The sequence below is a fragment of the Cheilinus undulatus genome, linkage group 13, assembly GCF_018320785.1.
Source record: "Cheilinus undulatus linkage group 13, ASM1832078v1, whole genome shotgun sequence".
Taxonomy (NCBI): Eukaryota; Metazoa; Chordata; class Actinopteri; order Labriformes; family Labridae; genus Cheilinus; species Cheilinus undulatus.
Genome location: NC_054877.1, coordinates 42,113,536 through 42,139,445, shown reverse-complemented (window position 1 = coordinate 42,139,445; position 25,910 = coordinate 42,113,536). Strand labels below are relative to the sequence as shown.

General features: G+C 39.2%; 1 protein-coding gene across 6 annotated transcripts in view; it reads left to right on the top strand.

Moving 5' to 3' along the window:
• LOC121520634 overlaps nt 1-25,699 on the top strand; it is a 64,258-nt gene extending 38,559 nt beyond the window's left edge. For 5 of the 6 annotated variants that reach the window (XM_041804187.1, XM_041804186.1, XM_041804185.1 and 2 more), the window contains 10 exons: nt 5,935-6,378; nt 12,936-13,367; nt 17,263-17,529; nt 17,630-17,884; nt 17,990-18,235; nt 20,066-20,323; nt 22,035-22,346; nt 22,438-22,695; nt 25,188-25,271; nt 25,433-25,699. In XM_041804187.1, coding sequence (XP_041660121.1) covers nt 5,935-6,378; nt 12,936-13,367; nt 17,263-17,529; nt 17,630-17,884; nt 17,990-18,235; nt 20,066-20,323; nt 22,035-22,346; nt 22,438-22,695; nt 25,188-25,271; nt 25,433-25,499 — 2,623 coding nt within the window. In that variant the 3' untranslated portion in view covers nt 25,500-25,699. The remainder of the gene's footprint in view (nt 1-5,934; nt 6,379-12,935; nt 13,368-17,262; nt 17,530-17,629; nt 17,885-17,989; nt 18,236-20,065; nt 20,324-22,034; nt 22,347-22,437; nt 22,696-25,187; nt 25,272-25,432) is intronic. The other variant, XM_041804188.1, reaches the window with a different exon arrangement.
• The last annotated feature ends 211 nt before the right edge of the window (nt 25,700-25,910 follow it).

The window sequence follows — 25,910 nt, the reverse complement described above, 5'->3', positions numbered from 1 at the left end:
ATCAGTTCATGACTGAATCAGTCTGTTTGAAAAATTTGGATTATAAAGATAAAGATTTGTTAACGTTCAAACCTGTTAAACTAACGGAAATCAGATCAGTGTGTTGGTTCAACCAGTTGTCATGTAAAGTGCTGACTTTCAGCCGAGTGTGTCTGTGGCTGTGGTTGTACTAGTTTAGTTTTTCATCAGTCACATATCTGATGAGTTTCTTTTGAGAGTGTAATTCAAAGTAAACAGATGTCATTCACAAGGACTCTGTCTGCTTTTGACAGCAATAATGACGACATCTATGAAGTCACTGAGGTGAAAGTCAGCAGTTAACTCTGCCACCAATGAAAGCAAAACACTGGGGCCTTAAAGTCTGTGGACAAAAGACAATGTTGGAGAAATGGAGCTCAGACCAAGTGTTCTGACAGGTCATGAGTCTCCTGATCTGATCTGATTGTATTATTGATTATTGATGTTTATTGTGTTAGTTTTGAGCTCAGAGTTATCATATTGACTGTCAGCATGTTCTGTAGTTTCTATCCTACACATCAGTCAGTTGTAAACAGCTTGACCTGTTGGGTGAACCCTTTACTGCATGTACAGCTGTTGCTAATATTCAGGTATATTTATATTTATATATTTATATGTATATATATCTCCAGCCTTCATCAGTTTATCCTAGAGTCAGGGGGACATTTGTGCAAAGTTTGAAGATCCCCCCTCTCTCAAAGCTTTGTGGAGATATCATGTTGATGAGAATGGGCCTGACAGAAGTGTGGAGTGACTGATGGACAAGCAGAAAACAAAATGCTTGACCACTGCCAGCACAGAGGATTATTACATGAATAAAATGTTGACAACTGAAATAAAGTACACAATGATATTAATGTTGTGTTCTTGGGCTGTGATAAATATATATATATAGATATATATATATATATCTCTATATATATAGATATATATCTATATATATAGAGATATATATCTCTATATATATAGATAGATATAGATATATATATATGTTTTTTGTTGTTGTTTTTGTTTTAAAAAAATACAATGCTATCAGACAGACATAACAAACAAAACACAGCAAACAGCAGACATATACAAAACAGAAAACACAGTAACATACAGAAAAATAAGACAATGGCCCTAACTCTTTAAGGAAGCTGCAGAGGACCCCTTGGATCACTCCAATTCAGGTACCAGCACCTCAAGGAGAGGGTCAGGAATGGGGGGGTGTTGGTGCCCATTTTCAATGCAAAAGAACAAAGGATCCAAAACAGACAACAAAAATTAGAAAAATCATCCATGTATCCCTGCATGCGTTTCATCTTATAAACATACAATGTTCGCATAGCTATAAACATTGTGTCAAATTATGAACATAAATGTGAAAGGGGTCTAGCCAGACACAAAATGAAATTCATATTAATACATCAAACCTCCGTCAGATATCTTAAGTACTTGCCAAGGCCCTTCTTTTCCCAGCTGACAAAATAATGCTTAAATTACCTCCTTGATCCCTACCCAAATCTTCAAGAACTGATGCTGCTTGCTCCATAGATACCAATTCCAAATAATCATTAAGCAATTGTCTATATCAAAACAATTTTGTTTCATCACCTTCCAATTCATAAGTATTGTTGGTTTCACAGACAGAAAAGCCGATCCAATCAGGTGTTGCAATTCTTCTGAAGTTACTCCATCTATCCTGCCTCCCAGTAGACCCACCTTCAGACATAATGTGAAATTTACATTCAAAATTCTACACAGATATTCTTTCACATGAATCCAGAATCTCTGGACCTCTGGGCAATGCCAAAATTGGTGCACGAGGGTCCCAATTTCTCCACATCCGTGCCAGCACAAACCTGAGGCATTACTGTTCATTTTCTTTCATTTATGTGGGGTTATATATGACCGCCATAAAATCTAAGATTGAATTACTTTGTAGCTTACACATTTTGAAAGATGGTTTAAGCAACCCATTATTGTTTTCTGCTCTTCTGTTGTGAAACGAACACCCAAATCATTCTCCCATTGTACAAGTACAGACGCACCAAAGTCGGAGCAAGAATGACCTAACAATTTATACAGTTTGGAGACAGTTCTGTTGCCAGTGGCTGCATCTCTTAGTTGAGATTGAAGAATTTTACTGTCACCCAGTGCATTTTTTTGAGTGTGTAACTGCCCAGAATAGATTTCAGCTGCAAGTACTGAAAAAGATGTGACATATTCAAACCAAAATTGATCTCAAGTTCTTGAAAGTTGATTACATTCCCATTGTTGAATAATTGATCAAGTTCTGTTCTACTTTTACTTTTCCATATTTCATTGGAGAGAGTTCTACCTCCTGCTGTGAATATGGGATTATTCCAGAAGGGGCATGATGGGAAAGATAAGCCACTGATTTTTAACCATTTATGCAATACTCTAATAATTTGAGTTGAGAACAAAATCAGGGGATTTTTCATACTTTTACATTTAGGATGGTACCAAAGAGAGCCTAAAGATATATTTTGATTCCAATCTGTGACAATATTCTGCTCCAGCCATCTCCAACTACCTGTCTCTGCATAGTTTTTATTGTAAGCCCAGGATAATGGAGAAACAGCATTATGAGCAAGATAATATAAATATATATCTGGTACCCCTAACCCACCTTTGTCCCTAGGGACACATAACTTTTTAAGGCTGATTTGAGGCTTTTTATCTTTCCATAAGAATCCTGAGAATAATTTCTGTATCTCTCTGAACCACTTCTGTGGAAATTTGAATGGAATTGCTGAAAAAATCAATGTTAACCTTGGAAGTATATTCATTTTTAATATTTCTGCCCTCCCCCAGAGAGACAGTGGCAAATGTGTCCCGCTCTTTAAATCCTCTCTGACTTTTTTCAGGAGTCCAGGGGCATTTAAGTCAACAATGGTTTGGATTGGAGATGTAATGTTGACTCCAAGATACTTCATGCCCTGTGACTTCCATACTATGGGGGTTGAAGTCAAGTGTCCAGGGAAAGTGAGAGTGTTTAAAGGAATAGCCTCACTCTTGGACCAATTAGTTTTGTATCCAGAGAGCTGGCCAAATTCATTAATGAGCTTAAGAAGATGTGGAACTGACCAATCTGGATGCGACAATGTTAGCAGTATGTGGTCCGCATAAAGATTGGCTTTAAAATCATAATTCAAAATTGTGATAGCCTTTATATCCTGACTGGCCCTGATGGCACAGGCCAGAGGCTCAAGTGCAAGAGTCAAAATAACTGGTGAGGCAGGACATCCCTGTCTGGTGGACCTGGAGAGATGGAAGGGTGAGGAAATTATTAATTATAATTATTATTAATCATATTATTAAATTTCCACTGTCTTGTTTTATATCTGATTGGATATAATATCCCTGTATAGTAAGGTCAGTATCAGGGACAACTCTTGCTGGAAGCATTTATAAAATTCTATGGTATAACCATCCTGTCCTGGTGCTTTACCAGAAGTAAGAGCTTTAATGGCTGATTGAACCTCTACTTCCTGCAAATCTGTTTCCACGTATGCCTTTTCATTGTCTGTGAGATTTGGGAGAGATGCATTGTTGAGAAAGTCATCTACACTATCTGGATCATATTCACATTCAGATTCATAAAGCTTTGAAAAATATTCTCAGAATTCTTGATTTATTTGCATTTGTTCACAAATTAGAGATCCACTTTGATCATAAACAGATGATATTGCAGAGTTACTCTCTCACTGTTTCAGTCTTAATGCCAGCATTTTGCCAGCTTTTTCCCAGATTCAAAAGATTTTGTTCTTAGTCTATAAAGTGCAAATGAGGTCTCCTCATGTAGAATAGATTGTAACTCTGTTCTAGTGAGTAACACTGATTGTTTTACTCTCTGATCATGTGGATTACTCATATGTTGCTTTTCAAGGTTTTTCAATTCTATCAAGAGCTTTTTTTTCTTTCGAGTTTTTTCTTTTTGCATTGCAGTGCTGTAACTAATACACCAGCCTCTACATGCAGCCTTGAAAGCCTCCCACACAGTCTGAATGGATGAAACAGAATTCAAGTTTATCTCCAAAAATTCTGATATTCTAACTTTAACCAATTTCACAAATTTTTCATTCCTTAAAAGCATATTATTAAATTTCCACTGTCTTGTTTTATGTGTATTAAAACAGGGAGAGAATGAAACTGATATTGGAGCGTGGTCAGATATTAGGATACTATGAATCTCGGAATCAAGCACATTCTCAATGATTGAATTTGACATTAATATATAATCTATTCTAGAATAGGAGTTATGTACTTGTGAATAAAATGTGTATTCACGGGAGAATGAGTTAACACAGCGCCACACATCTGTTAATCCACACGTATTCTGTAATTCTTCTGTAAGGTGGGTCTCTTGTAATAAGGCTATATCACAGGAAAGAGATTTCAAGTGTGAGATTATTTTATACCACTTAACTTTATTGGAGACCCCATTGACATTCCAGCTTACCACCTTTATAGTATTAGAACCCATAGTTTATAAAATCAACATTTAAATGTACGCATGCCAACCTAATTAGCATGAATATGCTGCACCTGAGAGGGGGTAACAAAGGGTAGCAAGAAAACAAACACATAAACATATACAGGACGTATGCCACTGGACAAACAACAGAACGTAAAACAAGAGAAAGAAAATCTATTCCTCCTCTGACCATGATCCAACATGGGCAGGCGGAAAGTCTCTCAAAACATCCACAGCCATAATCTGTTGTCCATCTCTCTCATTTTAGATGAATTTGAAATTCAATTAGTAATGGCTGTATGGAGCATAGTTCTCATACCTCTGCTTCTTTATCCAAATACAGACGAGAGGCGCGCAGCCAAATCCTTGGATGCTTCGTTAGGAGACGCATAAATCTGTTTTTGTCCGTCAACAGTCACAATTAGTCTTGCAGGAAAGAGTAATCCATGGCGTATCCCAGCCACGCGCAGCTTTTTCTTTATATCTCCATACTCTGCGCGTCTGCGTTGAATTTTGGGAGCGAGATTTGAAACACATGAAAGTTTTGACCTTTCCATTCCAGCGTTTTCTTTTTGGATGCAGCCTTCAAAATAAGCTGGCGGTCAGTCCATCTCAGGAAGTGAATGATGTAAGGCCTCAAGGCCCACAATAAGCAAATTGTTTCTTCTACTGTGTGACTCCAAATAAGTGACTTTTGATTTGAAAGTCATTCTCTCTTTTTTGAAGTCTTGGATGGCGTCCTGGTGGGTGACATGTTTGTCCTCCAAGGCTCCCATACGTTTCTCAGCATTACCCAATCTATGAACAATGGCCCGGGTATCTTTTTTCAGCTCTATCATGGTCTCATTTAAATCATCAAACTTTTGCTGGAAGGAGTCTTTCATGCTTGTCACCTGTGTCAGGAGTTCCTTTGCCCAAATAGATGGTATCTCCTCGGCCATGCTTTGTTTGGAGGTGTGAAGCTGTTTTTCTCCTTTCTTAGCCGTTTGCCTTGTTTCCCGAGGGTATGCCTTTCCTGACATTCAACAGTCTGTATCTGGTCAACCATTTTCCTAGTTTCATTAAGAAAGCATGGATAATTGAGGTATTTTTTCAAGCAAACTCTCTGGGCTGTGGACGCCAAACGACTCAGCACCATACTCTTGGTCATGTGACCCACCTATAGTGATCTCTTTATAAGTGTGGTTACTGTGTGCTGAAAGAAACACATGGATGTGAGGATGAAAGACTAAAGATCTTCTCAGGACTCATGGAGTTGTGATTCCAAGGCTTTTTATACCTTTTTTTCATGAAAACTCAGACAGGACTGAGTGAAACATGGAAAATGTGTTGTATATTCTGTGATTCTTTTGTTATGTATTTAAGTTACACAAGTTCAACAACTGAAAACTGAAAGTCGTGCTATGCTAACAAAAATCTGTCTCTTGTTTCAGTTTCTCTGACTGGTCTGACAGTGGAGTCAAGTTCTGTGGGAGTCTGTTCTGTGCAGCAGCAACAACAGAGAGAGAACTGCAGAGTGGAGAGAACACACTGGAGCTGTTATCATCAGTGTGCAGACATCAAACATTCCCCTTCATTGATGATGATGATGATGATGATTATAGGTACACTCAGTGTAATTTCTTTCTGGATCTGTACTCTCATATAAAGAACTATGAGACCAAAACAGGCTCGAGTGTCCTTCAGCCACTGCAGTCCTTTTTTACATCAGATCAGACTGTGTGGTCTGTAGACCTCTCAGAGAGAAAGACCTCCATCCTCCTGGAAGTGCTGAAACTCCAAACAGAGAAAATTCATGTGGAGCTGAGAGGATGGTCAGATGAAGAGAGTGAAGTGAGGAACTTCCTTCATTGTCTGCCTTATATCTCAAAGCTCAGGTAAGTTATTTTAATTTGACATCAGTTTAACAGGGTTCTACTATTGTTGTCTGGGTACACAAGAGATCATTTTGGACTGGATTTCCCCCTCTGTGATGAGGGGTCATGGTCTTTTGATATTTCTGAATCCATATCAGGTTTCCTCAGTTTTGATAAAGCCAGTGAGAGTGAGCGGACCAGGAAGCCTGACTAAAAGGATGTTGTGTACTTTTACAGCTCACCAACATGACAGCTAACAGAAACACCTCTGTGTTTCTGTTAGCTGTCATGTTGATTTTCTCTTGCCCTGGGCCAAGTGGAATATTGAAGAAGAAGACTAGCTAGTTGGATTCTAGCAACAACATTAGTGCCATTATAATGTGTAATGAAAGACAGCCAGCTGATGGCATTGATCATCCTCCATATTTGTTTATCCTCTGGAGATATTTGTTGATCATGTCAGATTGTGTGAGATCTCATGTCTGTGGAATAACCAGTGTGAAATGGTCACTAGGACTGGCAGGTGTGTGGTCTCACAATCCAGCTGAATCATGTGGAGTGAGCATTCAGAGGATTTGAATGTTCAAATCAAATCTGTCTCTGGTCTCCTGTGGTTTCAAGATGAAGTCAATGTTTTCATGTAATCAGATCATATTAATGTTGCCAAATTACCAGACAGTGAAAGTACAGTGATTGGATGGAGACGAGGGGCAGGGCTGGTTTTTGATCTTGACCTTGTATCTTCAAAATGTGGTCAGTTTATCCTTGAGTCAGAGTGGACATTTGTTCAAAGTGTGAAAACATCCCTAACAGCATCCCTGGGCCGGATATTTCCTTGATGTTAACTGTGTGGATTCATTCTTATGTGGAAATAAATATATTGGCACGAATGGAAGATTCAGAAACTTCACAGAGACAAGGAAAACTGGAAATCTCTCAGAGTTTTACTTTGAAGCAGCTGCGGTTATTGACAAATGCACAGAGGCCAAAGACAACGAATGCACACACTGACAGTCATTTATACACTTGACCGCCGATCCAGGGAGTCACCCCATGTGACCACTTCAGTTCCATATAAGTACAATCCTTGACCACTATTTTTGGTAGGGTGCCAACTAAGCCAACTTAACCTTGTTACATCATTCCATTATAAAATACAATATTTTCACACTAACACTCATGATGGCGGCCACACACTCCCAGTGTTGGTTTGAAGCGTTGGCTGTGAGCATCCTAAAGAGTTGATGCAACACAGGTTGAAAATGCAGTATGCTGACATGTTGTAGGGGTGGTGTAGAGACAGAGGGGATGTGAGAATGAACACAGCAGCAGGAACAACAGTGACAATGTTTGAAAGACCACCGACAAGACAAGTCCACAATATCAACATCTTTCTGATGTGTTATTGTCACTGAACAGAGACAAACATGTCTGTTGACCTGGTTGAGACAGATGAAGTCTGTTTTCGAAGTGAACATCAAAGTTTTTCCTCTCCTCTACAGCTTTACTAAATGATGCTTAGTTCTGATCTCATTAGGATTAATATTGGCTCTTCATTAATAATGTAAACAAGTGGACAGTCAAGACCTGCCATCTTGACAAGGTATCTTGAGGAGGCAAATGTTTTAAATTTGGATTATAAAGATAAAGATTTGTTAACATTCAAACCTGTTAAACTAACGGAAATCAGATCAGTGTGTTGGTTCAACCAGTTGTCATGTAAAGTGCTGACTTTCAGCCGAGTGTGTCTGTGGCTGTGGTTGTACTAGTTTAGTTTTTCATCAATCACATATCTGATGAGTTTATTTTGAGAGTATAATTCAAAGTAAACAGATGTCATTCACAAGGACTCTGTCTGCTTTTGACAGCAATAATGACGACATCTATGAAGTCACTGAGGTGAAAGTCACCAGTTAACTCTGCCACCAATGAAAGCAAAACACTGGGGCCTTAAAGTCTGTGGACAAAAGACAATGTTGGAGAAATGGAGCTCAGACCAAGTGTTCTGACAGGTCATGAGTCTCCTGATCTGATCTGATTGTATTATTGATTATTGATGTTTATTGTGTTAGTTTTGAGCTCAGAGTTATCATATTGACTGTCAGCATGTTCTGTAGTTTCTATCCTACACATCAGTCAGTTGTAAACAGCTTGACCTGTTGGGTGAACCCTTTACTGCATGTACAGGTGTTGCTAATATTCAGGTATACTTACAGGAATGCTCCTGACACAGCTAGACACAAAGGTAGGGAGAAACAGCAGCTATATATCTCCAGCCTTCATCAGTTTATCCTAGAGTCAGGGGGACATTTGTGCAAAGTTTGAAGATCCCCCCTCTCTCAAACCTGCAGGAAGCTGCAGAGGACCCCTTGGATCACTCCAATTCAGGTACCAGCACCTCAAGGAGAGGGTCAGGTATGGGGGGATGTTGGTGCCCATTTTCAATGCAAAAGAACAAAGGATCCAAAACAGACAACAAAAATTAGAAAAATCATCCATGTATCCCTGCATGCGTTTCATCTTATAAACATACAATGTTCGCATAAATATAAACATTGTGTCAAATTATGAACATAAATGTGAAAGGGGTCTAGCCAGACACCAAATGAAATTCATATTAATACATCAAACCTCCGTCAGATATCTTAAGTACTTGCCAAGGCCCTTCTTTTCCCAGCTGACAAAATAATGCTTAAATTACCTCCTTGATCCCTACCCAAATCTTCAAGAACTGATGCTGCCTGCTCCATAGATACCAATTCCAAATAATCATTAAGCCAATTGTCTATATCAAAACAATTTTGTTTCCTCACCTTCCAGTTCATAAGTATTGTTGGTTTCACAGACAGAAAAGCCGATCCAATCAGGTGTTGCAATTCCTCTGAAGTTACTCCATCTATCCTGCCTCCCAGTAGACCCACCTTCAGACATAATGTGAAATTTACATTCAAAATTCTACACAGATATTCTTTCACATGAATCCAGAATCTCTGGACCTCTGGGCAATGCCAAAATTGGTGCACGAGGGTCCCAATTTCTCCACATCCGTGCCAGCACAAACCTGAGGCATTACTGTTCATATTCTTTCATTTATGTGGGGTTATATATGACCGCCATAAAATCTAAGATTGAATTACTTTGTAGCTTACACGTTTTGAAAGATGGTTTAAGCAACCCATTATTGTTTTCTGCTCTTCTGTTGTGAAACGAACACCCAAATCATTCTCCCATTGTACAAGTACAGACGCACCAAAGTCGGAGCAAGAATGACCTAACAATTTATACAGTTTGGAGACAGTTCTGTTGCCAGTGGCTGCATCTCTTAGTTGAGATTGAAGAATTTTACTGTCACCCAGTGCAGTTTTTTTGAGTGTGTAACTGCCCAGAATAGATTTCAGCTGCAAGTACTGAAAAAGATGTGACATATTCAAACCAAAATTGATCTCAAGTTCTTGAAAGTTGATTACATTCCCATTGTTGAATAATTGATCAAGTTCTGTTCTACTTTTACTTTTCCATATTTCATTGGAGAGAGTTCTACCTCCTGCTGTGAATATGGGATTATTCCAGAAGGGGCATGATGGGAAAGATAAGCCACTGATTTTTAACCATTTATGCAATACTCTAATAATTTGAGTTGAGAACAAAATCAGGGGATTTTTCATACTTTTACATTTAGGATGGTACCAAAGAGAGCCTAAAGATATATTTTGATTCCAATCTGTGACAATATTCTGCTCCAGCCATCTCCAACTACCTGTCTCTGCATAGTTTTTATTGTAAGCCCAGGATAATGGAGAAACAGCATTATGAGCAAGATAATATAAATATATATCTGGTACCCCTAACCCACCTTTGTCCCTAGGGACACATAACTTTTTAAGGCTGATTTGAGGCTTTTTATCTTTCCATAAGAATCCTGAGAATAATTTCTGTATCTCTCTGAACCACTTCTGTGGAAATTTGAATGGAATTGCTGAAACAATCAATGTTAACCTTGGAAGTACATTCATTTTTAATATTTCTGCCCTCCCCCAGAGAGACAGTGGCAAATGTGTCCCGCTCTTTAAATCCTCTCTGACTTTTTTCAGGAGTCCAGGGGCATTTAACTCAACCATGGTTTGGATTGGAGATGTAATGTTGACTCCAAGATACTTCATGCCCTGTGACTTCCATACTATGGGGGTTGAAGTCAAGTGTCCAGGGAAAGTGAGAGTGTTTAAAGGAATAGCCTCACTCTTGGACCAATTAGTTTTGTATCCAGAGAGCTGGCCAAATTCATTAATGAGCTTAAGAAGATGTGGAACTGACCAATCTGGATGCGACAATGTTAGCAGTATGTGGTCCGCATAAAGATTGGCTTTAAAATCATAATTCAAAATTGTGATAGCCTTTATATCCTGACTGGCCCTGATGGCACAGGCCAGAGGCTCAAGTGCAAGAGTCAAAATAACTGGTGAGGCAGGACATCCCTGTCTGGTGGACCTGGAGAGATGGAAGGGTGAGGAAATTATTAATTATAATTATTATTAATCATATTATTAAATTTCCACTGTCTTGTTTTATATCTGATTGGATATAATATCCCTGTATAGTAAGGTCAGTATCAGGGACAACTCTTGCTGGAAGCATTTATAAAATTCTATGGTATAACCATCCTGTCCTGGTGCTTTACCAGAAGTAAGAGCTTTAATGGCTGATTGAACCTCTACTTCCTGCAAATCAGATGCATTGTTGAGAAAGTCATCTACACTATCATGGTCATACATATTCAAAGTTCAGATTCATAAATTTGACATCAGTTTTACAGAATTCTCTTATTTGCATTTGTTCACAAATTAGAGATCCATTTTGGATCTGATATTGCAGAGTTACTCTCACTGTTTTTGATATTTTAATGCCAGCATTTTGCCAGCTTTTCCCCAGATTCTTGATAAAGATTTTGTTCTTAGTCTATAAAGTGCAAATGAGGTCTCCAGGAAGCCTGACTAGTGAGGATGTTGTGTACTCTCTGATTCAGCTCACTCAACATGTTGCTTTTCAAGGTTTTTCAATTCTATCAAAGCATCTGTGTTCTGCATTGTTGAAAAACACACTACATAAAGCCTCCCCTTTGGAGTCTGAATGGATGCATGTTCAAGTCTCCTCTTCAAAACTGATTGAATTTGACATTAATATATCTAATAGGAGTTATGTACTTGTGAATAAAATGTGTATTCACGGAGAATGAGTTAACCACACATCTGTTAATCCACACGTATTCTGTAATTCTTCTGTAAGGTGGGTCTCTAATAATTATATTTAAGCCTGTAAAATTTAACTGTTGTAGAATTATTACAGCTTACCACATTATATACACCTCTGTTATGGATTCCCATTTTTGTAAAAACTACATCACAGAAAGTTTGCTGCACCTGAGAGGTGTTAACAATGCATGTACAGAAAACAAACACATAAACATATACAGGACGTATGCCACTGGGCAAAAACAGTGCTAAACCCCTCTTACCATTTATTTATCATTTAGATCTATGTGCTTAGTCCAAACATCCCTCTAATCATGCCATCTCTGTGGCATGACACACTAAACACTCCTCTTGGGTGGAAAAAGTAGCTACATACTCCTTCTTTATCCAAAACAGATAAACTGCCCAAATCCTTGGATGCAAAAATCTGTTTAGTATCTTTTTGACCTTTCCATTCCAGCTTTTTCTTTTTGGATGCAGCCTTCAAAATAAGCTGCCGGTCAGTCCATCTCAGGAAGCACATGATGTAAAGCCTCAAGGCCCACAATAAGCAAATTGTTTCTTCTACTGTGTGACTCCAAATAAGTGACTTTTGATTTGAAAGTCATTCTCTCTTTTTTGAAGTCTTGGATGGTGTCCTGGTGGGTGACATGTTTGTCCTCCAAGGCTCCCATACGTTTCTCAGCATTACCCAATCTATGAGCAATGGCCCAGGTATCTTTTTTCAGCTCTATCATGGTCTCATTTAAATCATCAAACTTTTGCTGGAAGGAGTCTTTCATGCTTGTCACCTGTGTCAGGAGTTCCTTTGCCCAAATAGATGGTATCTCCTCGGCCATGCTTTGTTTGGAGGTGTGAAGCTGTTTTTCTCCTTTCTTAGCCGTTTGCCTTGTTTCCCGAGGGTATGCCTTTCCTGACATTCAACAGTCTGTATCTGGTCAACCATTTTCCTAGTTTCATTAAGAAAGCGTGGATAATTGAGGTATTTTTTCAAGCAAACTCTCTGGGCTGTGGACGCCAAACGACTCAGCACCATACTCTTGGTCATGTGACCCACCTATAGTGATCTCTTTATAAGTGTGGTTACTGTGTGCTGAAAGAAACACATGGATGTGAGGATGAAAGACTAAAGATCTTCTCAGGACTCATGGAGTTGTGATTCCAAGGCTTTTTATACCTTTTTTTCATGAAAACTCAGACAGGACTGAGTGAAACATGGAAAATGTGTTGTATATTCTGTGATTCTTTTGTTATGTATTTAAGTTACACAAGTTCAACAACTGAAAACTGAAAGTCGTGCTATGCTAACAAAATTTCTGTCTCTTGTTTCAGTTTCTCTGGCTGGTCTGACAGTGGAGTCAAGTTCTGTGGGAGTCTGTTCTGTGCAGCAGCAACAACAGAGAGAGAACTGCAGAGTGGAGAGAACACACTGGAGCTGTTATCATCAGTGTGCAGACATCAAACATCCCCCTTCATTTATCATAATTATGAGTACACTCGGTGTGATTTCTTTCTGGATCTGTACTCTCATATAAAGAACTATGAGACCCAAATAGGCTCGAGTGTCCTTCAGCCACTGCAGTCTTTTTTTATATCAGATCAGACTGAGTGGTCTGTAGACCTCTCAGAGAGAAAGACCTCCATCCTCCTAGAAGTGCTGAAACTCCAAACAGAGAAAATTCATGTGGAGCTGAGAGGATGGTCAGATGAAGAGAGTGAAGTGAGGAACTTCCTTCATTGTCTGCCTTATATCTCAAAGCTCAGGTAAGTTATTTTAATTTGACATCAGTTTTACAGGGTTCTACTATTGTTGTCTGGGTACACAAGAGATCACTTTGGAGTGGATTTCCCCCTCTGTGATGAGGGGTCATGGTCTTTTGATATTTCTGAATCCAGATCAGGTTTCCTCAGTTGTGACAAAGCCAGTGAGAGTGAGCGGACCAGGAAGCCTGACTAAAAGGATGTTGTGTACTTTTACAGCTCACCAACATGACAGCTAACAGAAACACCTCTGTGTTTCTGTTAGCTGTCATGTTGATTTTCTCTTGCCCTGGGCCAAGTGGAATATTGAAGAAGAAGACTAGCTAGTTGGATTCTAGCAACAACATTAGTGCCATTATAATGTGTAATGAAAGACAGCCAGCTGATGGCATTGATCATCCTCCATATTTGTTTATCCTCTGGAGATATTTGTTGATCATGTCAGATTGTGTGAGATCTCATGTCTGTGGAATAACCAGTGTGAAATGGTCACTAGGACTGGCAGGTGTGTGGTCTCACAATCCAGCTGAATCATGTGGAGTGAGCATTCAGAGGATTTGAATGTTCAAATCAAATCTGTCTCTGGTCTCCTGTGGTTTCAAGATGAAGTCAATGTTTTCATGTAATCAGATCATATTAATGTCACCTCTATTTAATGTCTCCAATGAAGCTTTTTAATCCCCACACTCCAGTGTATTTGTTCCTTAAATCTCCATAGTTCTTTTCAATCAAACACACCTTACCAAGCTCCAACAGAGTCCCTGCTGAGAGAATTAGAGACTCTCAAATCAGACCCTGGTCTGTTTTACAATTCAACAAAAATCATTTCTATCTACTTTTACTTTATTTCAGGTTGTTAATTAACTTCATTGAGCAGTTTTTAACAGACCAGTCAGTCTGCACACATGGGCAAAATTGTTGGTACAGTCCCAATAATGAACTACCTACAATGGTCACTCAAATAACTTGGAAAAAAATTGATAATATAAAACTGACTGATTATTAACTAATGGAACTCAGACTTTGCTTTTGAATTGTTGTCCAACTGAATCATTTTAAAAAACAAACTACTCAAACTAGCCTGGACAACAATGATGGTACCCTTACATAATATTTTGTTGCACAACCTTTTGAGGCAATCACTGCAATCAAGCGATTTCTTTAACTCTCAGTGAGACTTCTTCACATGTCCACAGGTATTTTGGCCTCAGGTTTTAAAGGTGCCTCCAGACTTCTTTGGCTCACTATCATGTTGGAGGACACATGACCTGAGACTGACACCAAGCTTTCTCACACTGGGCAACACATTTGTCTCCAGAATGTGTAACACTTATGAAATATTTATAAATAATTATGGGCTTTTATGTCAAACATATAACACAAGGTTAGACTCAGGCTGGTGGTTCGGCTCTGGAGCTGGGTGAAAATTAATAGAGACAAATAATGAAATTTATGCCAACTGTATTGAAAATTATAATAGTTCAACGACAAACACTTGATATAAATCACAGAAAACCAGACAATAAAATAAAACAAAATTACAAACTGCAAATAAAATATTTCTCTTCTAAATCTCAATTTCAACATAACCAAATATGAAATTTCTCCTTTTAAACAAAAATACTTTTCTTAAACACACTCAAACAAATTCCCATTCAACTAATAATTTTAATTAAAGGCATATAAATGAATAAACAAGGGTCCATAAATTTACTTCTCAAATGTTTCAGTAAAAAAATAAAATCTGAAATCAAATAAATCTCTACCCATTTATTCACGATACTTAAATAAAGCCCTATAATGTCCATTCTAAGGGGGTTTCAACTAAAGGTAAAGGCTAAAGGGTTTGGCCTACCACTAGCCAGGAAAGACGGGGCTCAGGCTTGAGGCCTAGTGTGAGAGGGGAAGCCTTTGGAAGTCTTCTTTGGTAGCTCGACATCCAGATTATTCCAGCGGTGGAAAAAAAGCCTGACCTGTTTAAACAAACAGGTAATCAATGAACATGAAGTTTTCAATGAATAATGTTCTTTCTCCTTTTCTTCAAAGTTGTTGCTCACCGTTCTCCAGCAGGTTCTCACTCAATTTAGTTGCATCTGGTCACACAGAAGTATCCACATTTACTGTAGGGGGCTGAGCTGATATTGAGGTTGGGTTATGGAGAGGTTTGCTAGTATTGACACAATTGTTTGTATTCTTATGGTGGTTTTTGCTTACCAGGTCCGAGGTTAAGTAATGTGGTTCCAAGATCCAGGTTCCAGTTTCCTTTTTGTTCACTTTCTGCTTTTTAAATGTTGATTTGATGTGGAGGAAGGTTGAGTGAGTTTTCTGCTGGGATTTTGCTGCTGCTCCTCTCAGAATCAGTTGGTGTGTGTGGTGGAGATCAATGAGAGGTGATTAAGAACAGGTGAGCTACACAGAGGGGAGGGGGATGGGTCAACTGTTGAGAGGTTGTGATTTGTGTTCTGGGGTTTTGACTGGCAGGTAGGGTATCCAATGGTTGATGAAAGGGTATGAACCAGGAGAAAGTAGAGGAGAGGTGGACAGAGTAATGATTCCTGAGTGAGCCATTTTAACCTGGGTTACAAATGCCTTGATAGTCTTGACATTCTTATACCCTGCACAGATTCAGATCACCCTGTGCCAGATGCAGCAAAGCAGCCCCAGAACATCACAGAGCCTCTTCCATGTTTCACTGTAGCAGCCTTCTTTTCTTTGGATGCTTCATTTTTGCGTCCGTGAACATAGAGCTGATGTGATGCCATCAAGCTCCAGTTTTGTCTCGTCTGCCCTAAGGACATTCTCCCAGAAGCTTTGTGGCTCGTCAGTATGCATTTTGGCAAATTCCAGTCTGTGTTTTTCATGATTTGCTTTTAAAAGTGGAGTCTTCCTCAGTTGTTTTCCATTAAGTCCGCTTTGGCTCAAACAGCGATGGATGATGTGTTCTGACACTGATGTACCTTGACCTTGGAGTTCACCTCTAATCTCTTTGGAAATTGTTCTAGGCTCTTTGGTTACCACTCATATTATCCATCTCTTCAACTCATCATCAATTTTCCTCTTGCAGCCATGTCCATGGAGGTCGGCTACAGTCCTGTGGACCTTAAACTTCACAGAAACATCGTGCTGCTTGGAGATGGTGTTATAGCCTTTACCTTTAACATGCTTGTCTGTCATGGTCTTTCTAGTCTCCTGGGACAACTGGCTCCTTAGCTTTCTGTGGTCCATGTTCACTGTGGTACACATCATGATACCAAACAGCACAGTGACTCCTGTTCACCTGTTAAACAGGCAGACTGACTGATTATAAGTTTGAAGACACCTGTGATGCTAATTACAGGACACACCTTAGTTTAACATGTCCAGGCCAGTTTTATTAGTTTGTTTTTCAAAATTATTATGTTGAACCGCAATTCAAAAGCAGTGTCTGATTTTCATTTGTTAATTTTTAGTTCGTTTTTATTTATTATTAATTTTGTCAGTTTCTAGTTATTTCAGTGACCATTGTGGGATTTTCTTTCTTTAGTTGAAAGGTACCAACAATTTTGTCTGTGTGTGTAGGCAGTGTGTCATAATTAGTGTTATGTGTCTGCACTGGGAGAAGCTGTTCTGAAGTTATGACAAAAGAAGGAGTCAAAAACTGAAAGATCTAGAATGAAAATATAGTTATGCAGCTATGTTCAACATAACATTATTTACTCTCTTTGAGCCTAGCCTGGGCCCTAGAGGAGGGATGAAGACCCTAGCAGGGGATTTTTTTAAGTTAAAAAAATGCAAAGATTTTTACTATTTTTTAATAGTTCTTCATTTATGAAATGTTTGTATATGAGATTTTTTCTCATGCTTGTCTTGTACTCTATCTCTGCTGTTTTACTACTACATCCATAATTTTCTGTTTCAGCTGCTATGATCAGGAGTTTTTCCAGTGTGTATGTACATCCATTTCTGTCAGATCCAGAGATGAGGCTGAGCATTTAGTTCACCTGCTGCAGCTCCTCGGATTCACCCTTCACTTAACAGGAAAGTTAACCAGCAAAACATGCAAGACTGTGGGACGAGTTCTTGGACTTTGTGGTTCTCATGTGGATCTAAACCTCACACCCAGTGCCATGTCTGTCAGAGGAGCCTCACTCCTGTTCAGACATGTTAAAACACTACACAGTCTGAGGTTTGCCTCATTTAATGCATATTAAACACCTTCTTAATCACCTTAAATGTCCAGATTTTTTCAGTCACCTTTGTTGTCTTTCTAAATATTTACATTTCAGGCTTTCCAACAGCATGGCCTTGCTTCTGTCTGGATGGGTAAGAAGACAGGAGGTGCCCTGTCTGACTGTTACTGAGCAGCTCTCTCTTGCCCCTCAGTGGGGTCCATCTTCAGAGAGAGTGTCGTTGAGGGTTGTCAGTAGTTTGGCATCCCTGCTGCGATACTGGACTATCAGACAGCTGGACCTGACTGAGTCCTCAATCCCTGCTCAGAGTCTCAGTTCACTGCTGTTTCATGATGGCCCTCTAAAAATCAAGTAAATGTTTTTCCTGAACTTTATTAACACACTGTGCAGTAAAGGCTTAAAAATATAATGATCATTTGCTTTTCTTAAGCTATACTGACAGATTTTCTTCTCCAGGCTGCATGAGTCATTGTCCCAGCAGCTTCTCAACCTCCTCTGTGAAACTCAGGACGACGACTTTACCTCGGCCTTCTTGAGAAAGGTTAATGGAGACCTGACCCCCTTCTCTCTGAACTGGGAGCTTCTTCACCGTCTTCTGCAGCTGTCATCTCAGACCCTAACTGTGAACCTGAGGAAAAACCGCTTCTTACAGAGGAGCATCACACCTCTGCTTCCCTTTCTGGACAGGATTGTATTTAAAAGGTAACCATTACCATCACTGATGAAAAAATATGTAAAGATCCAACCAAAGTAGAGGAAATACTTATGTCACCTACGGAGGATACATGTAAAAAAGGGTTGATTTCAAAGATCTATAAAGCGCTACAAATTGAATTAATTGGAAATAATAGTGATGGTAAAGAAAAATGGGAATTGAAGCAAACATTATAATAACAGATGAGGACTGGGAGGACACTTTTGCCTCAGGACATAAACTAACAAATAGTCCATCATGGAGGGAGTTTGACTGGAAGGTGAAGATGCTACATTTTAATACCCCGTTTATCACTGTAAAACACAACAACACATCTAACCTATGCTGGAGGAACTGTGGGGCGGTGGGGGATTTCACTCATATATTTTCGGATTGCCCAAAGATAGTAGAGTTCTGGAAATTATAGGAAATGAAATAAAGGATCTAGTAGGTATCGAGCCTCTCTTCACCCCAGCTCTCTATGTGCTGGGCATACTACCTGAGGGTATATTCAATAAAGACCGAAGCTATCTGCTGAGAATGATGCTTTTGGTAGCAAAGAAGACACCAACAGCCGCATGGATGAAACCGCTACCCCCCAGTATTGCACAATGGAGACACAGAATTATAAACCTATGTACCATAGAGAAGATTACAGCAGCACTGCAATTGAAAATAGAAAAATTGGAAAAAATTTGGGAGCCAATATTAAAAAAATTAAATAAGCCCTAGATACCTCCTCTATTTATATTATTTATTTATTTATTTATTTGTATAATTTGTATGTATAAGATTCTTGTTTGTTTGTTTGTTTGTTTGTTTTTTCAGGATGGGATGGGGGAATATGTATTTAATTTGTCTCTACCTTTGTCTCTATGTAAAGTACAGTGCTTAACAAATTTATTAGACCACCCTAACCCTAATCAAAGTAAGGTTTATGTCACAGCTGCCCTCAATTAACAGCATTGGTAATTACCAAAATCATTTTTATGTTTCTGCAGTGGTTAATACACCAGTATGTAGAAGGTCTTTAACCCAAATGATATTTTTAATGCTAAAATAGAATTATTATTGTTATCCATGAATTTTCAAAGTTACTGATTTAAAAAAATCTGAAAAAATTATAGTTATTTACTTGCATTCCTGAACAGAAAAATTAGTTTTAGTGGTTGAATGTTATGCTTGATTCATTTCTGACTTCTCAGAGAAGCCCAGTGAGCCGGCTCAAATTTGGGTGAATTCAGTTTGAAATCCCTCATTCCTGTTCAAAATGGTAAAACGTGGAGAGCGCACTAAAAATGAAAGAGTCAACATTAAAGCACTTCATGATGCTGGATGGTCTCTGAGACAAATATGACAGGTGGTCTAATAAATTTGTTAAGCACTGTATATATATCACTGTTTAAAATGGAAAAAGGTTTTGAATAAATCAAAAGTTAAAAAAAAGAGACATTTAGGAACAGTGGTGGACTTCTTTTACATCACTGTGGCTGCAGGGAGACGCTGGAATGCCTGAACAAAGTGTATTGAAAAAGCAATTAATTTACATTAAATCTTACAGTTTGTACTGTTGCAATTTAATACAATGTTAAAAAAGAAAACAGAACAGATAAAAACTGACTCACATTACAGTGAGTGAATATTTTCATTGTCAATGCATCTTACTGGAAATCTTTTTACTGAGAGACATGCTCCCTTATTGGATATCACTTTCTGACTGAGCATTGCAGCGCAACCGACTTCATTGAAACTTCACAATATCATCAGCTGAGTTTAATGACAAAGTCTGGTATGGATCCTGGAAAGTGTTTTATAAACCAGACCCTCTTTGCTTTCAGGCCTTCTCCCAGATTTGTGTTGACCACCATCAGAGAAATCTATGCAACTCGTTCCAGCTCCGTTGTCCTCAGTTTTCTGAGGTCATTTGATCATGTGATCAGCCTGACCTGCAGAGAGATGGACTCAGACGACTGTGCTGCTCTGCTCTTCACTCTCAAACACTGTGATGGAGTTAAACTGAACCTCCTGTGGACCTCCATACCAACGGAGGAAATCAGATCCATCCTCTGTGCACTGGACAACGTTTCTCAACTCAGGTCAGACATCACTTCCTGTCTCTCAAAGATAGGGTTGTTTATTATTGTTATTATTATTTTAGTGCTGGCAACATTAATGCATCAATTGTGATGAGATCAAGGTTCAAGATTAACTCATAAAAATGTAATCATATAGATCACATGTTCATCATTTTATGGGTACAATAGTTAAGCGACCATGGTGGTAAGTAGATGATATTTAACTTAAAAACTGTCATGAACCATGGACTTGAACACAGAATAAAAATCAGGACCCAAATGCACGACTCAGGAGACAGGTAAACGTGAAGCAAAAGTCAGAATCTTTAATGCAGTCCGAGTCAAAAACCAGAGATCCAAAAACTCACAGGCAAAGGTACAGGCAGGGATCAGGCAGGAGCGGAGACGGATAACTGGCTAGGTCGTAAACAATAAGGCAAGACGAGAGCAAACTATAGAGCTGGAACGTGAACTGTGAAGAACAACAGACTGACAAGGAGGTGAGTGTGCAGGTGAGTAATATACTATGACTAATCAGTGATGCAGGACCGGTGTGAGGAGCAGCATGCAGGACGGAGAGCAGCAGGGGGAGGAGACAAGGTGAGTGACACATGAGGGACCGGGAGTCAGTGAGGGAAAGGCGGGGCGAGGTGAGCGGAGCGTGATCGATCTAAAACAGAAAAGGAAAATTAGAACATGCAAAACATGAAACAGACATGAACGTGCAAAATAAAGATCCTGTCACAGACAGGGATCGTGACAAAAACAAATGTTGTGTTCAAACCAGACGTGAGTAAAATCATCTACATGAGTTAATAAAGTCAATGTAAAGATGCTAGTAGACGAGAGTTCACCTTGGCCAGTAGGGATGCCATAAATGTGTGGCTCATTCGATGGTGTTTTGTGCCCTCAACTTTGACTGGAAGGTAACAGCTGCCTGGAGGCATGGCCCACCTTCCAATCAGGTGAAGTCATGAGCTTAACTCCTCATCCAATCACCAGTCACCAAACAGGATGAGATCATTTCTATTAATAAATGTGAGAGAAGTGTGAGTGGAATGAGAGAAAGACAGAGAAAAGCTAATATTAAAGCTTTTCAGTTTCTTATGTGTGAAATTTTCTATAATAAAGTGCTTCATTAGTTATTATCTAAAAAGAAAAAAGGGGAAACTCAGAGTTCATCTTTGATTTCATTTTTCTAAAAAAAAATAAACCTTTTATTTTAATTAGGCCGTTTTCAAGAGATGTCAGTGTGTTTATTTTTTAAAACAAAACTTCTTTTACTTGTAAGAAGAAAACAACATATTATTGATTTAATTTCTTTTGTTTTGTTTTTTTTATATTTTATTTTTACCCTCCAGGTCATTATGAACTGGACTGAACTGATCTGATGTTCTGGACCTTCACTAGAGAAATTTTCTAGAATTGGAGGTTGTAGAATTTAAATTGATGGACCCTGCTCTAAGTCATGGTTTTGGGCCACACTGGTGTAGCAGAGCAGCTCTCATTTAAATAAAATAATAACAGTCTACACTATTAAATGCATCTATTTGTCTCCATTTGATTCATAACTCAGGGCTCTGGTAAAAATTGTTCAGTTTTGAAATTAAAAACGTGATTAATTTAAACTGTAACTGTGTAAATAAAGTAACAAATCCCAATTAAAAAATGTGATTGTTTGAAACCCATAATTATTGATATTAACAATGTTTTTAATCCATTTTCCTACCAGTGTTGACAGGAATCTGCTGCTGAAGTTGGTCCACTGCTGTGCTGCCTCTGGTGACCTGCTGACAACAGCAGACAGTCTCCTCAGGGCTCTGCAGCACAGGTTAGATCTGTCCCGTTCCTCCTGTGCTGAGCTGTCAGAGGAAGGTCAAAGTGAGACTCTCAGGCTGACGGTTGCTGACTGCAAGGCGGTCTCCACCGTCCTGACACGCAGCAGCAGCTGGGACACAGCCACAGAGCTCCATCTACAGGACTGTGAGGTAGAGGACAGTGGACTAGACCTGCTGTTCTCTGTCCTGGATAGAGTCCGCCTCAGGTGACGGGGTGACCGAGACCACAGTGTTAGTTTGTTTCTTTCTTGTCAGTTCACTAACAGCCTCCATTTTTGATCTGATTCTTCTGTTTAGAGCCAGTAAAGTTATCCTCCTCCAGCTGGTGGCGCTGATTCCTTTGGACTCAATGAGACGGGCAGAGTACCTGTGTAAAGCCTTGGATGGAGAGCTGGACCTCAGTAACACTGAGCTGGATCAGGGGGCCTGTCAAGCTTTGGCGTGTATGCTGGAATTCTCTGAAGGCCTGAAAGAGCTGGACCTCAGTTACTGTCAGCTAACGAACCAACTACTGCACACAATCAAGGATCATCTGCACAAAGTACAAGTCCTGGAGTGAGTTTACCGCGCCAAAGAGTAGATAATGAAAAGTCAGCTGTTGGCTATTCCCGTATTACAGCTCCTCCTTTTATCCTCTCAGTTGTTTTGTTGTTATGATGTGTGAGTTAACGTGGACTTGAGTGTCCTGGTTCTGATCATATGGCATATATAAGCTTTATTAAACGCTTTTTAATCAGGTTTTTCAGGTCAGGTTTTTAATTTTTTTTTAAGATTTATTTTTGGCCTTTATTTGATAGGACAGTGGATAGAGTTGGAAACAGGGGAGAGAGCGGGGAGAGACATGCAGGAAATAGTGCCACGGGCCGGATTCGAACCCGGGTCGCCTGCGTATATGGCATGCGCCCCAACCACTCGACTACTGGCGTGCCAGGTTTTTAATTTTTAACCATAACCTTAAACCTAAATGTGCGTTTAATCAGATTTTATTTCCAAAGTTTTAGCATGTATTTCCTTTTGGAGATAAAAAGTATCTCGGATAAACATTCTGCAGCCAGACTGTCTTTGGGGAAAGTGAGAGGTACTGATTAAAAACAGCTGGAGGAGCAGTTGCAACTAATGAGGTTAATTAGCAACATGTCAGTAACATGACTGGGAGCATTTAAGAAAGGCAGAGTCTCTCAGAAGTAAAGATGGGCAGAGGTTCCACAATCTGCAAGAAAAAACTGTTTAAAATTGTGGAACAATTTCAGAGAAATGTTACTTAATGTAAAATCTGGAAGATGTTGAATATCCCATCATGTACAGTGCATAATATCCTGAAAAGCTTCAGAGAATCTAAAGAAATCTCTGAGCACAAGGGACAAGGCTGAAGGTCACTATTAGATGCTCTTGATCTCAGGGTCCTCAGGCAGCACTGCAGTAAAAACAGGTATGATTCTGTACTGGAGATCACTGCATGGGCTCAGGAACACTTCTTGAAATCACTGTCTGTCAACACAGTTGACTGTGACATCCACAAATGACAGTTAAAGCTGTATCATGCAAAAAAGAAATCACATGTGAACAGGATCCAGAGATGCTGCAGTCTTCTCTGGGCCAAAGCTTATTTAAAATGGACTAAAGCAAAATGTAAAACTGTTCTGTGATGAGATGAGATGAACAAAACATTTAAACTCTTTTTGGAAACCACGGTTGCTGTGTGCTGTGGACTAAAGAGGACAGAGACAATCCAGCTTGTTATCAGTTGTTACGCACCCGTCTAGGGGGAAGGTACCTAACATAATATAAGTAGAAAAAGTAAATGTTTCTTCCCAGTCCCCAAACTAACAGTCAGAATCTAAAGAAGTTTTACAACGTTTATTTACAATATTTTAAATTAAACAGGCCACTCAATAGGCTATAAATTCAAACAAAAGACTGGATTCGAACTAAGGAGGCGATCTAGCACTCAGAAGTAAAATGTATCCAAAAAAAATAACACAGTTACCAGAAGGAACTAACTAAGAATACAAAACACAATCAAAGCTACTGCTAAACTATTCTGAAATGCAAAAAAAAACAGTTAACACTAAGGTTTTGGAGGCTGGGAGCAAACAAGGGGATGCTGCTGTCAGTCAGGCTCCTCGTCAGCTGCAGGCCGTATTTTAAAGAGTGGAGAGCCAATCAGCGCCGCGTCTCTTTACCGCCACCCTAGCGACCAATTACGCATCACCACCTGTAGACAACAAAGATCCACTCACACGACAGACCACACACTCACGAACACATGGGACGAACAGAAGACTCACTCTCACAGGAAACGAGACAAAAATCCACACAGCAACAGAGCACTCACTCCTACACAAATTAAAACAGAACAAACTACAAAACACAGCGATACAAAAACTCAACAAAATACGGCCACAGCCGTAACACCCCCATTCCTAAAGAGCAAAACATTACCCCCTTAATGTTTGCAGTTTAGGGAGGGAGATGTATGCGCGACAGAGCATCAGCGAGCACATTATCTTTTCCTTTTTTATGTTTGATGTCAATGTTAAAATCTTGCACTAGCAGTGACCAAAAAACACAGCGATACAAAAACTCAACAAAATACGGCCACAGCCGTAACATCAGTGCATATTTCAAAATCCTGCATCTCTGATAGTATGGGGTAACATCAGAGCCTATGCCACTAACATGCTCCCATCCAGACAATGTCCCTTTCAGGGAAGGCCTTGCATATTTCAGCAAGACAATGCTAAACCACATCCATCACAACAGCATGGCTTCAAAGTAGAAGAGTCTGGGTGCTGAACTGGCCTGGCTGCAATCCAGACCTTTTACCAATAGAAAACATTTGGAGCATCATAAAATAGAAAATATGGGAAGAAGTAAAATGTCTCAGTTTGAACATCTGATATGTTGTTTATGTAAAATACACATTTATGAGAGCTGAAAGTCATTACATTGTGTCTTAAATTATATTTTACTCAGCGCCCCAACTTTTTTGGAATAAGGATTATGAATATATCACTGTGTCTCTTATTTCTTTGTGTATTTTGCAGCCTGAGTCACAATAAGATCACTGATGCTTCCACGTACACGTTGCTCGGACTAATCTCCAACAACTCCTCCATTGAAACAGTGCGGTGAGCGTGCATTACTGAGTGAAACGTTCCTTCATGAGGACATTTCTAGTCATATTTAACACATAAATAATTCATTACCACAGCTAATTTAGATTTACACTGAAACACATTATTGTGGATTCTGAATGAGTCATTTTTGCTCTCCCTGTTTTGTTTTCCAGACTCTTCAGAAACAACATCAAACATCAAACACTCTTAAAGACAGTCAAGAAGTTTGAAATCTGGTGAACCAGCTGTGAGTGTGGTGTTCATGTGCTGCTAAGGTCAAAGGTCAATAACCTCAGAATACACTGGTGGTACAAGTAACAAAGAAGCAGTGAGCAAAGTTATCTGATACTTAAAGTGGTAATTACAACTTCAACTGACTGTTCCTTTACTGTACTCATATTTAAGGTCCATGTTTATAATTAAAACCTTAATACCTCTGATCCTCCCTCTGGAACATGACTGGTTTTACTCTCAAACAGTTGTTGCTGGGCTACTTCCTGTCAGACAAACTCTCACCGGTGCCAAGTCTTTCCTGTGCCACCAAAGGTTAATCAAGGCAGATTTGGGTAATTTTTCATGGGCACATGCCAAGAAGCATTGTTCAAACAAAAAAAAATAAATCTAGGGTTATTTGTATTACCATGTTTGACT